Source organism: Microtus oregoni, unplaced genomic scaffold (genome assembly GCF_018167655.1).
Source record: "Microtus oregoni isolate MIOR12 unplaced genomic scaffold, Mior012 000095F_ref0000231, whole genome shotgun sequence".
NCBI classification, from domain to species: Eukaryota; Metazoa; Chordata; class Mammalia; order Rodentia; family Cricetidae; genus Microtus; species Microtus oregoni.
Genome location: NW_024544708.1, coordinates 1,933,820 through 1,947,416, shown reverse-complemented (window position 1 = coordinate 1,947,416; position 13,597 = coordinate 1,933,820). Strand labels below are relative to the sequence as shown.

The following is a 13,597-nucleotide window of genomic DNA, read 5'->3' as shown; positions in this document are numbered from 1 at the left end:
GCTCCCATGGGCAGTGAGGGGAACAGTTGTGAGTGCGTTCCACAGCGAGGCCGGGCCTCCAGGGTCTGGCCAAAGTGCACTGCACCTTCTCCGTGAAGGTCAGGCCTCCACCTGCCAGTCCTCAGCTACCTCTGGATGCTTCTTCTCATTATCACCTGGCAACGGGAAGGCTAAGATGGCTACCAAGGAGGGAAGTGTCATTCAAGCTCATTCTGCACAAAGTGGTTTTGCTAGTGTTATTTTCTTCAGAGAGAGTCATCCCCCTTGGGTGTGGAGAAAAATCGATCGAGAAAAGTTCTGAAGGACAGCGTGGAGAGATGGTTATTTAGTCGTAGAAATCTTGAACATTCCAAAGAGATTTAGTTATATGATGTTTATGGAAGGAATATTTAAGGAAGCTCCTTGGAAGAAGATATGGAAAGCATGGGGTACCAATCAAATTGCTGGATCGACAAGCTAAGGGGAATTTTGGACATTTAACAACCAAAATTTCACATGCATTATAAGAAGTGGCCAGTCCCAGATGCCGTCAATGTTATTAAATCAGACGCTGTGACGCCTGCTTCAGAGCACTTGGAAGGCCCTCAGAACCCACGCCAGCGCACCAAGAGTGCGTGCCAAAGAGCACGGATGAGGTTAGTTTGGAGACAGCAGGGTCCAGAAGGTGCTGAGAATCAATTCAGCACTCATTCTTCCTGCCTGACTGCAGGAAGCTACACCAGGCCCTGCTTGCTCACGGTCCTGGCAGCCACTGTGTGGAGCTAGCCTGTGCCAGCTCTCCACTGGACACTCTAAGAAAGAGAGAGCACGTGAAGGGCTAGCCTGTGGCAGTTTTCCACTGTGCACTTGTCAGACAAGTGTGTATGTATGAGGCTAGCCTGTGGCACTTCCCACTGGGCACTCTAAGGAAGAGTGTGCATCTGCCCAGGTAAGGAGACCTTGGAAGGAGCCGTTACTAACTCCATGTCACAGAAAAGGAAGAGCGTTTAGAGACAGGGCAGGGTTAAGTTCTCATGACCCTGGTTGTGATGTGAGAACATGGGACTACTCAGTTTCTTTATGAAGCCATCCCTATTAGGTAGGTTCAAGACCCTACAGTCTTTATCTTGTCTAATCCCAGAGCTTTTCACACACAGCGCTGCCCAACAATAGCACCACAGGGAGTGGCCAGATGCAGCTGCTTATCTGAGGGTTAGGTGAATCTGGTTCCCTGTTTATGTTTTTGATAGCTACATTTCAAATGCAGCCATCCTCCAAGTCCCTGGTGGACTGGGGCCAGGAACCCGAGGCTGCAAACGTCAGGAGATGCTCTAATCTCTTACGGCCAAAGGTGTTGCGGTTTGCTTCTAATCTCTGAATGCTTTAAACCAGCGCCACGAGACTCAGGACACTGCAGTGCAAAGGCTGTGCACTTGGTTGCTATGCTGCATCATTTGGGGGATAATGATAAGGCAGAAAGTTCTGGACACATGCAATGCATGAGGTCCCCCAAATAGTTTCAGTTCATGCTCCGTTGATCTGTCGATGTGGAACCCATAGCTAGCTGCTTTTTCTAGGATGTAATGGTCCCCCAGCTGGCCCTCACATGTCCCAATAAAGACCCTTAGTTCCTAGCCTGGTACCGGGGGAAGAAGTGGGTGGAAGCTTTGGCAGACATCACAACATGTGAGGTCATGGGTCATCAAGGGATGTTGGGACCCAGGCCCTTCTCTTCCTTTCTTTCTGTTTCTCTAGCGTGAGGTGAGGAGCAACTTTCACTGGACCCTTGTCAGGACGTACTGCGTGGCCACAGACCCTCAGCAACAGGGAAGGTTAGTCATAGACTGAAAACACCAAGATGGCAAAATGACCTTGTTTATCAGCTGATACTCTCAGGCCTTTTGTTGTGGCATTGTAAAGCTAACACACATAGATCACCAGCAAGAATGATTAAGTTAAAAAAAAATGGAGAAAGACATGTTCTTTGACCTTGCTGGGTCTTCTCTGTGTTTTAACACTTCTTTAACTCATTCATGTCCAGCCACTAAGCTATCTTTTAGGATGACCCATACACAGAACTTTGTCTCTCAGCCCTTCCTAGATGACCATCCTCATCTGCCACAGAGAAGAGCACGCAGAGATGTTGCCATGGCGACACTCCTCAGCATGTCCTCTAGCTTTCCTTCATTCCCCTTATGAGAAGGGTTTGCCATCTGCATCCCACCTTGGAAGTATGAGCTTTCTGTACCAGGTCTTCAACAGTGACCATTTATCACCCGCAAGTCCTGCTGCTCCATGGCCATCGCATTAGAACAGCCTCACCGGTTCCCAATTGTGCATACAGGTTACCTGTGCCTCTCGGTGACACTCCGTGCATCGTGCCTACCCAGATACACGCAGGCCACCTCATAGCTGCCCCCTAAACTCAACCACTGGGTCAACAGTGGCTCCCCAGCGGGGACTAGCACAGTTCTGTGGACAGACAGTGTAGCCAGCACACACTTACGACAGGGCACTCCTCTCCCCAACTCTCTCCAGAGCCATGTAGAAAATATTGAATACATTCTTGCAAAGGGTAGACGAATTCCAAAAGCATTTAGACTGAATTCAGTCATGAGTCAGCGAGCACATTTCTTTAATGATCTCAACACGATGTTCTAAATCAGTGACTACAGCACCAAAACTTCTGCTGGGTAAAGAATTGCACCCGTGTCAATGCTAGGAACACGAGGTACTCCATGTAAAATATTTTCACGAGGCCATGGGTGGTAAGTGTGAAGTGATTAAGACGACCAAACAACAAAAGACAGGCGTGAGAGCTGAAATAAACTTACCTTGGGTTGCGATATAATGATTGGGTCGATGATAGCCCTAAAAACAAATGAGAAAGAATATTTGATAAATTTCAAGTCGACGGGCAGCACAGAAGTCACAGCCCGAGTCTGGGGGAAAGACTGCGCATCCCAACACCAACCCCTGCATCCCTCGATGGCTCAGTGCCGGACACGGGATCATTTAGTTTGTCTTGCCAAGTGAAGGCGCCTCGAATACAACTTTCTGGATGCTGTGCAGAAGTGCAAGGAACTTCATTATACACGGGCCATGAGATGATGGATGAGCAGGAAGAGCTATCAATTTATGGATTCTCTGAGCTAAAGTGACTAAGGCTCTTATTAAGGCGTGGATGGCTGGGAATGTTCAATAGCATCTTGTTTGCATTGGGGACGTCACTGGCAGTGTGCCGAGGGTTTAACGCACACTCTGCTCTATCAATATAGACAGCTCCATCATTAGCAACGCTCAGAACCGTTCTCAAACACTCCTCCTACCAAGATACGATGCTACGGCCAAGAGCCCGGGTTTAGAGAAGGAGAGCTTATAAAAGAGTCCCTCTTTTAATCATGACCCTATAGGAAGCAGGAAAGATTAAACTGGGGACAAAAGAAAGCAGGAGGCAAAGATATCATAAGACAAGTATCTGGGAAAGATAAAAGTCAATTCAGAGAAAATCACTTCTAGTACATACTGTAGCATTGTGGACCTTAATATATTTCTGTCCCTGGAGAGTCCCCTAAATACTGTTCTCAAAGATAACCGGAAAACATAAGAAAAAATTTGGAAAGAAAATACAGATTTCTCAGACGCCTTAAATGCCTATATATTAGATTATTTTTGCTCTTGAGTCAACAGCAATGAATAAGGAAGGCTGCAATTTTGTCATAAAATGGACTCGCCCACATCTTAAAAGACAGATTTGAAACCAATATTACATAGAATTCCTTAGAGAATTATGTATTTGTTAGCTTTTGGATGCCCCTAAAGAAAGAACATTGATTTCCTTATTCTGCAAGTCTACTGCCGTAGAAAGTATTGAGGAGATAGGAGGGACGCATCTGATGACTGAGCTAGCCCATGCTGTTCCAGGCTGGCCCGTGTTACCGACGACCTATTTTTCAGTCTTCATCCGTGTCCCTTACCAGTTGGAGATCCCCTCAATACCCTGCGCTGGTTGGTTTGTCAACTCGACACAAACCCAGACATATCTGAGAAGTGCAATCTTAATTGAAAAAAAAAAAAAGCCTTTAAAAGATCAGCCTTGTAGGCAAGTCTGTAGGGCATTTTCTTGATTAATGATTGATGTGAGAGGGAGTGGAATCAGACACTCTGGGAATGGGGTCCAGACATAAAGTCATTTGTGCTTCACGTACCCCTTAGCCACACAGCCTTCAGGCAATCTGTATAGTAATTTAACTCTGTGGGAACAGCATTGATGCCTTACGGCTGAGGTGCGGGGAGGCCCTCTGTCACTGGTGACACTAAGCTGCGTGCTGTAACGCTGACTGCAGATTGTCACACGAGGTGGCCTTGTGTCAACACTGCAAAAGTTTGGACTCTGGATTCGGGGATTAGGGAAACTTCGCATAACACGTGGCAAAGATCGGTCCTTGGAAGTGCTAAGCCAGCACATGCCTGGGGATGGGAGGAAACGGATCTGCTCTTGGGGTCTGAGTCTTGCAGGGCGCCACAGGGTACTCGGGATTTCCTACTTCTGATTCCATTCCTTTTTTCGAACTGAAAACAAGCCGTCTCTTAAAGAATTTATCCTAATGTAAGACATTAAGTGAACGTGACGCAGGATGAACAAGGCAGCCATATTCAATAATTAAACAGCTTGCATATTTAATGACACGCCTTGCCTGCCTTGGAAGTCCTGGTGAACAGCTGCGGATGACTTTGAAGGCGACTTAAAAGTACTGTGCTGACAAGCGCCTGCAAATCACCGCGTTAGTAATTAGACAGCTTTGTCCCATTAATATGCAAACATCTTTAAGTTGTTGACAAAAATGTAAAAACAGTTCCTTAGTACACATTAAGCAAAGAGGGTCTAGGGAGGGATTAATACGTTTCTCCCCAAACAGGCTGCATTTGTGGAGCGTGGGGGACTCTGACGCTTGCTTGTGGATGCCGCTGACACACATCGACTAACTGCGCGGCGGAGCTGGGGTGCGGTGTATGACGGGAAGCCTGGGTTGATCGGCAGCTGAAAAATACATACATCGATGTAGTTGCCGTTGATGTAGTCGGAATTGTTGTCTCCGTCCAGCATCTGCAGCCGCACCCGTGAGTGATCATCTGCAGAAGAGAAAACAGCCATGAATGAGGGCGACCCCCGGGCTGCCACAGCCTCAGAACTTCTGTGCAGCACACAGACTCTCCCCCCATGCACGAATTGGCCCTAAAGATGGCTGCAGTATGGAATTTGACATCCCTTGAAGGCTTAGCGACAAGCCTGCAGTCTTATGGGGGAACTAGTAGCTCCAGCTGGGGCGGGGGGAGGGAGATGAGGAGAAAGTCTACCAGGCACTTCCTATCAAGATCATTTTCTCTCACATGGCCAAGCAATAAAGCATACTAATAATGGGCTGGAACTCTGAAAACTGGAGCCCAGGTAGACCTTTCTTCTTTTTACGTTTGCTCAAGTATTTTGACGTAGTAATAGAAAGCTCACTAACAAGATTAGTAATAAACATTGCACACCTTCTAAACTTCCCATTTTGCTATAAAGGTTAGGATCTATAGTTTTTTTTTTAAATAACGAATCTTTTTTTTTTTAATCACTGAAACACATACACTACTGTAAAAGCTAGAGACTCATATGTGTAACTCTTAATCCACAAAAGTTATTTCTTGGAAGTTTGAACAGCTTCCCCAAATCACATACACGGCTTCACATGCTGAAGGCTGCCTATAACGCCCACGACTTTAAGAATCAGAATGAGTGTGTTTCAAACCAGTATTTTCCTATACGTATCTTTCCTGTGTTAGCAGCCGAGGGGTGGTGGGTTGTTGGTGGGATGGATGCGTATGGACTGTTACAGTCTCTGCGTTTGCCAGAAGAGCTCATGCATGTATGTGGCCATTGTAAAGAGCAGCCTAGGGCTGGAGAGATGGCTCAGCAGTTAAGAGCATTGCCTGCTCTTCCAAAGGTCCTGAGTTCAATTCCCAGCAACCACATGGTGGCTCACAACCATCTGAAATGAGATCTGATGCCCTCTCCTGCCCTGCAGGCAGACACACAGAATATTGTATACATAATAAATGAATAAATAGGTATTTTTTTTAAAAAAATAGCAGCCTAGACAGTTCTGCTGATGTCACCAGAGATTCTGAGAGAAAGATGCTCCAACAGAAGCCAACTGCAGCTGTTCTGTCCATGTCAGGCTCTTAGCTAGCTCCCCGCAAAGGGAGCAGATATGAGCTGACCTTCTGTAAGCTTAGGTAGACCTTCAATTTGCCTCTTCATGAGCTTATATATCAGTGTTGTACACATCTTTCTCCCTTACAGATCAGACCTACTTAAGGATAGTAGCCATTTATGTAAAATAAAACATTATATATAATATATAAGCATGCACACAGGAGACACCTACCATGTGTGTCCTCTCTCCATCTTGACTATGTGTTCCTATGGAGCACACCATTGCCTTTTTTATTTATGAATAATGGGGAATCCAGCTCACAAAGAGGTGTCACTGGATAGCCACTAGAAAGGGTCACAGTGCCACGTGTGGGTGAGGGTGTGGCACAATAGGGACTTTCGGATGCTGGCAGTTAACATGAACATGATTGCGAGCACCCAGAAAAGAATTTGCTATCGTGTCGTAAAGATGCAGATACCCATCCTATGTGTCAGCAGCAAGAAGCTGATGCTAAGTGCATCCTGAGGGAAATAACAATGCGCCTAGAAATACTGCTTACAATGAACAAAAAGGTTACTAAGTTATGAAGTGGGATGCTACTTCGTAGTAACAATAAATGAACTACAGATACATGCACAAACCACATAAGCACAAGCCTCAGCAGAGGAAAGCCACCCACAGAACACTAGCAATGATCTCTGCTGACCTTTCTACATAGATGGAATGTTCTACACCACTGTTCTGTATAGACGCAATGTTCTACATCACTGTTCTGCACAGATGCAATGTTCTACATCATTGTTTTTCTGCACAGATGCAATGTTCTACATCACTGTTTTTCTGCATAGATGCAATGTTCTACATCACTGTTCCTCTGTACAGATGCAATGTTCTACATCACTGTTCTGCACAGATGCAATGTTCTACATCACTGTTTTTCTGCACAGATGCAATGTTCTACATCACTGTTCTGCACAGATGCAATGTTCTACATCACTGTTTTTCTGTACAGATGCAATGTTCTACATCACTGTTTTTCTGCACAGATGCAATGTTCTACATCACTGTTCCTCTGTACAGATGCAATGTTCTACATCACTGTTTTTCTGTACAGATGCAATGTTCTACATCACTGTTTTTCTGCACAGATGCAATGTTCTACACCACTGTTCTTCTGCATAACAGTCACGAGTCATGCATAGTAACTGAGCACATGGATTGTGGTTAAAGTGAGGAACTGACTTTTTAGATTAAACAAAAATTGTGTGTAGGAGGAATTTTGCCTGTGTGTATGTCTGTGTACCATGTGTGTACTTATGGCCAGAAGAGGGCATTGGATCCCCTGGGACTGAAATGTGAGCCATCTTGTGGGTGCTTGGGAATTGAATTCAGGTCCTCTGGAAGAGCAGCCAGTGCTCTTAACTGATGAGCTCCTTCTCTACCCTCTGACTTTTTAATTGTATTAATTTCAATGACTTTAAATTTAAATAGCCATAAGTAGTCAGATAGCTACCATATTGGGTACATAGTATGACAAAAAGAGTAAAACGCCTAACTTACAATTTCATATTGATGTCATGTTCAAATGTTAATATTCATGCTATACTGGGTTAAAGAAGACATATTATTTTGTGCTTATTTTTGTATGTTTCTATTCAGTATAATCACTGGCAATGTCAAAATGTTTTTTATGTTGCTCATATTATACATTCTATTTTTTTCTGCGACGATTCTGCTGGGAGGTACTCAAAGTAAGGGGAAAAGGAAAACTGTTACTATCAGATCACTGTAGTCTCTGTCTCGCTCTGCGTTCTGTATCTAACTCAGGCCTCATGTATGCTAGGGAAACACTATCACCGAGCCCCAGTCCCAGCCCAATAGTCATTGCTTCAGAGGTGGACGCAGCAGGCTGTGATCAGAACAAAGTACACCGGGGTCTTCTGGGATCCTAGCTACTATCCCAGGTCTAGACCTGATTGGTGGTTTCCTGAACCTTTGCCTTCCAACAATAAGCTAAGGAGTCTATTCTGAAGACATGGCTCTGTGTGAAACACACAAGATACAAAAGAACAAAAGGGCAAATACTGTGGGGCTCTGCTCATGAGGTTTCATGGTGGGAAATGACACAAGGAAATGCTGCGGACGTTAGTTGGGGCTGGGCTGAGGGAGGCATGGAGAGCTGTTTAGAAACTCCATGCAGTTTCACATCTGCGAGATGAAAAGTTTTCTGGAGATGCATGGTGGAGACAGCTGTTCAGTGGTGTGAGAAGGCAAACGTATGCTGTATGGAGTCCATACAACTCAAAGAAAGCATGAACACACTTAGTCCATCCTTCCTCTGTTCTCCGCTATCACCCTGATCTCCATGGAAACAGCCCCTTCAAAGATGGCAGGACACTCATGGACTTCCAGTCTTAAGAGCCCTTTGCTGGAAAGATCTTCCTGACATGGGCATGTCCCCACTCTCTGGTGATGTACAGGCAGTAGAAGCAGGGACTCTAGCTTGCTAATGGAGAAGGCATACAATATTGATGTCCATTTGCTAGAAAGGTCTAAAATTTGGAAAAGGTTAGGAGGTATTCTCTCTTTCAGAGTTAAAGTAAGTGTGACCTGCGGGAATTGAACCTACCTGTCAGGAAGATACAATTGTTCCTTGGTATACGTTCAGGCTCTGCCTCAGAACTGCATAAATACCCAAATCTATGGATACTTATATTCTTTCTGTAAAATGTCATACTCTTTGCATGTAACCTATACAAATCCCCATCTCTGTGATGGAAATGTGAGGTACAGAGCTGCTCTCCCGTGTTGTTTAGGATAAGGACAGGAACTTGGCACTCACTCAGTACAAAGAGGTTTCTCCGTGGATGTGGTCCTAGTGACAAGGTAAACTAGCCATGCATCAGCATTAACGAGAAGGGGCTATCGGAGTCAGTCTATAGTAAAACAGGAGTAGTAATACTAGTGACACTGTACCGTGTGAGGATCCAGTGAGTTAATATAAACGGTGTGTTCAAAGGTGTCAGCTACACGCACTAGCAGTCAGTTTAAGGACTGTAAATGACACAGCATAAGACCAGGTCATTTGTCACCTGGCCAACGTCGTCTATGACTCTGTCACATCTACGCTGGCAGCAGCTTTTCTAAAACACATCTTTTTCCTTTCACCGCCTTAATCATTCAGCGACACCAACAGCGGACGGAGCGACAGTGGATCACATGGGCAAAGGGCTGTTAAGACAGTCATTAAAGGGGATTGCTCTGGCTTTTGGCTGTCTACCTGGGAAGGTTCTTGTGGCAGCGTGAGGCAGAGCAGGTCACAAGCCAGCACACCGAATGCATGTGTGTGTATAGTCAGCCCTCTGTATCCGCCTGCTCCTCAGCTACAAGTTGGATGTGGTCGAATTGAAAATATTAGAAAAGGGTGCTTGTGTTGAATCAGGACAGATTTTGTTTCTGGTGATTATTCATTAAACAACACACCAAAACATCTCTTCATTCTGCATATACACCCTTTTAAAGATGAGTAGACCAGAGATTACTTGAAGTGTCACTGTTAGGAGGTGTCCCTAGTTTACAGGCCAATATGTCCTGCTCTATGAAAGGGACCCATGACTTTCCTGCACACGCTGTGTGGAGGCCGTGTGTGCACAGCTATACGCAGTGTGGCCACCGGAAGGAGGGGGCTTCTGTGAGGCTGAGCTTTGATGTGATTTTACATACTGCAACTATCTACATGGTATATATTGTCTTCATAATCAGAAAAGAATGCTGCCTCTATTTTGCTTAGAAAACAAAACCAACAGAAATGAAAAAAAATAAAAAAGAAAAAAGAAAGAAACAAAGTCAATAACTTCCTGACTTGGAAAGCAAAGCCCAGGGTAAACTTAACAAATGTTAGCAGGACTTCAGTTAGGAAGATGGCGTTTCGGGCCGTTTCCTCAACTTCATTGGACACATTTTCTTTAACATATACACATTGTTTTTTCAATTAGAGAAAAAGAAGTTATTTTCCATGCATGCCTAGTATTCAACTAAAACACAAGTAATGTTTACATTATAACCGCAGCTCATCATGTTCTCCATCATAACATTAACACACTCAGCTGCTCTGTGAAGTTCCATCTGCATAAAGACTGTTAATCCCCAAATACTTCAGATAGAGGAAAGGGGCAAATGCATCAAGATATCTCCAACATATACTCTCTGGCTTCCCACATGACTCCATAGCAACCTCATTCCTGATCTCTTCATTAAATTTGCTCCCATTCGAGCACATGCCCTATCCATCCACTTGTACATTTGTATGTCTTTTTTAAAAAGATTTATTTATTTATTATGTGTACAGTATTCTCAGTACTCTGTCTGCATGTATGCCTGCAGGCCAGAAGAGGGCACCAGACCTCATCACAGATGGTTGTGAGCCACCATGTGGTTGATGGGAATTGAACTCGGGACCTTTGGAAGAGCAAGCAGTGCTCTTAACTGCTGAGCCATCTCTCCAGCCCCCATCTATATGTCTTTGGACATGACTCCTTTATCTGTCTGACTCATCCGTGTTTTGAGTGCGTTGGTTACTTTCCTTGAATGTACCTTTTCTCACTTGGGGTACTGATATTTTGGGGTTAAGAAACGAGCACATGAAGACCTGGTTGTTAAAAACTACCACATATTGTTACCATTGGCCTGCGCTTTCCATGTGTACGTGTACCGGCGTGCACAGGAGGTGTGTTGTGCCGTGCTGAAGCAGATCTGTATGTGTAGCTAGGAAGGTGTAGGCGGGGGAAGACACTGAGCAAAGCTACCAAGACATAGTTGACAAGGGGAGGAAGCTCATGTTGTATAGCACGATGGTGGCAATGATCGTTCCCAACAATTTATTTTATATTTTGCTAAGAACTGGAAGAGATGGATTTAAAGTTCCATGATAAACATTTAAGGATGAGGAAGGCTGATTATTCCATATTGTGTGCACATGTACTGGACAGTCATACTGTACTGCTATTGACATTTAGAATTACTATGTATCAATGGAAAGAAAAAAACTTCAGAAATCTATTGCAGCTTAAGTAAAAAAAAAAAAACACTAAACAAGTAATACAGGTCTTTAGGCTCCAAATTCTCCAAACATGATATTTATACCTTTTTTAAAAAATCAAATAACGTTATTTAAAAACACCCCAAGTAGCTGCAAATGCTTTCACGCTCTCCTATTATACCAAACAATATTGGTAATGGCTTTGTAATTTTAACTGACAGGTGAGCAGATACTCTCCCAGTGGCAGGAAAAGAGCCTGAGATTTATACGCTTTCATCTCTAACCAGTTCTCCCTCTGCTAAATATTGATGGCACAGTTACGTTAAATATTGAATCAGAATTCCAGTGACCTAGGTAACATCTGGCCTCTGAGAGGCAACTTGAAATTAATTTGATTCCCAGTGATTTCCGCGAAGCATGGCTTTGCTCCTCGTGTGCTTACATCCGGCCAAGGTTTCCGCTGCACCCATAGCAAGGTACAGCCTGTGAAAGAGGAGGAGTGAGCATCACTCAGGGGTGTTTGGGATGCTACCCATTGCTGGTTACACTGGAGTACTCCAGACCTCAGCTCTGGGCTCCAGGCAGAGGAGAAAAGCTGGGTCTCACTGCAGGGGTCTCCACATGCAGACCTCTCTTGGTATCAGCTGGCTGGTGCCTTGCCTTGTCTGTAGCTTCTCCATGTAACTCCGCTAGTCTCCTCTGCTCAGAACCTTCCAGGGACCCCCGACTCTAGTTCTTGGCTTTTCTGAGTTTTCCATGTCTTTCCAAACACGCTGCCTCAGTCCTCTCCATTTGTCCGTCTACCTGAATTTATGCTAAAAGATTCCGGATTCCAGTTCCTTTCCATCTAAGGAAACATTTGGTTTCTTCCTTCCTCTGCCCTGGTTTGCACAGCCGAGCCTGCGGAAGACAGCTGTACGTTGCTGGAGTTGCTCAATGAGCAGAGAGAGATGAACTTGATTCCAATATAAAAATCCCAGGGAAAATGTCTTCACCCTAGGCCATCAAAGTGGGGTCCCTGGTTAAGGCAATCTAGAGGGAAAGATGAGATTAAGTAACCCCCTCTTAGTTCCTGATTAGCACACGCACTGGGAAAGAAAGGCTGGCTCCAGCAGGGGGCAAACTCAGAATGGACCTTTCCTTCTCTTCTGTGCAAGGACAGGCTTGCTGCCACCACCAGCGCCAAGTCAGTCTTCACGGAACTACATTTCCCATCAGGACTCTAGCATCACCCAGCCTCCATCTGTAGGCTCAACATGGCCCAATATTACAGCCCCCCAGCCCATGGGTGGTTCCTGGGGTCTCCACATGCTCTGTGTCCCACTACAGACTCTCCTTGTGTGCCCCTCTCTTCTACCGGAAGATTCTATCGGACTGTTCCCATCTGCCCCATGATTCACTAACTCATTTCTGGCACCAGGCCCCTTCCTTACCATTCCTAGACCAGCCCCTTTCTTTAGCTATCCATCAACAGCGCATATGAATGTTCCAAAATGTCCCAAATTTACTCACTAGCTTCCCATGTCACTGCCAACCGCAAGCCCATTCCGGATCTCTTCTTCGGATTTGTCCTTATCTGAGTACATAGCCTGTCCATCTATCATCCTCCTGTCCATCTGTCTCTCTGGCCTTTATCTATCTGACCCTTCACATTCTATCCCGATTTGTTTTGGATTGAGTTGCTTTGTTTGAATCTACAACATACATTTCTCACTTGGGCCTACTAAAGATCTCTTAACTGATTGATTTTCTATATCACAGTTTGATCCAAAAAATCCAGTGCATGGTTGATGACCAACACATGCTCATCTAGTGAAATCGTTTGTCTAATAAAGAGTAAATGACATGATGTCCTCTAGGATATGGTTTGGATTCTCCCCTCCTTCTTTCTGCCATTTAACTCTCACCTTTCCATTCCAATCACCTAGCTTTCCCTCAGTTCCACAGATTCAAGTCCCCCACTGCCTGTGTGGCAGCATAACAGGGGTGGCTTACCTAAAGTCCCCTCTGTTGCAATCTTTTTCTTCCTATCACTTTGTCTTGTCATGTTCCATGTCACACCCTCAGGGGCCCTTCCCACACCTCCAAATAAGTCAGTCTCCAAAACTCCAGCTCTAGTGGCATCATGTTCCGTTGGTTGTGCCCTTAACTTGTATCTCAATCATTTGCGTCATCATGTACAATTATGTAATTCCTTCCACAGCACCTCCAACTTCTGCCCTGGGGCTGTCAGACTCATGAGGGCAGGGACTCTACCAACTTTGTCACTGTAGTGCCTCAGTGACACCCCAGTGCCTCGTGCCTAAAATTTCCCACCTACCACTCCGCTCTGCCTGTTCTCACCTTGTAGTTACTGCTCTCTTCATTCTCTGCCTCAAGT

The 13,597-nt window shown here is 45.0% G+C and overlaps 1 protein-coding gene across 9 annotated transcripts in view; it reads right to left on the bottom strand.

Moving 5' to 3' along the window:
• Positions 1-13,597, bottom strand: part of LOC121442760 (receptor-type tyrosine-protein phosphatase mu) — a 695,160-nt gene that overhangs the window by 72,750 nt on the left and 608,813 nt on the right. For all 9 annotated transcript variants that reach the window (XM_041644372.1, XM_041644376.1, XM_041644373.1 and 6 more), the window contains 2 exons: positions 5,036-5,112; positions 2,814-2,850 (listed from right to left, as the gene is read on the bottom strand). In XM_041644372.1, the coding sequence (XP_041500306.1) occupies positions 2,814-2,850; positions 5,036-5,112 (114 nt within the window). The remainder of the gene's footprint in view (positions 1-2,813; positions 2,851-5,035; positions 5,113-13,597) is intronic.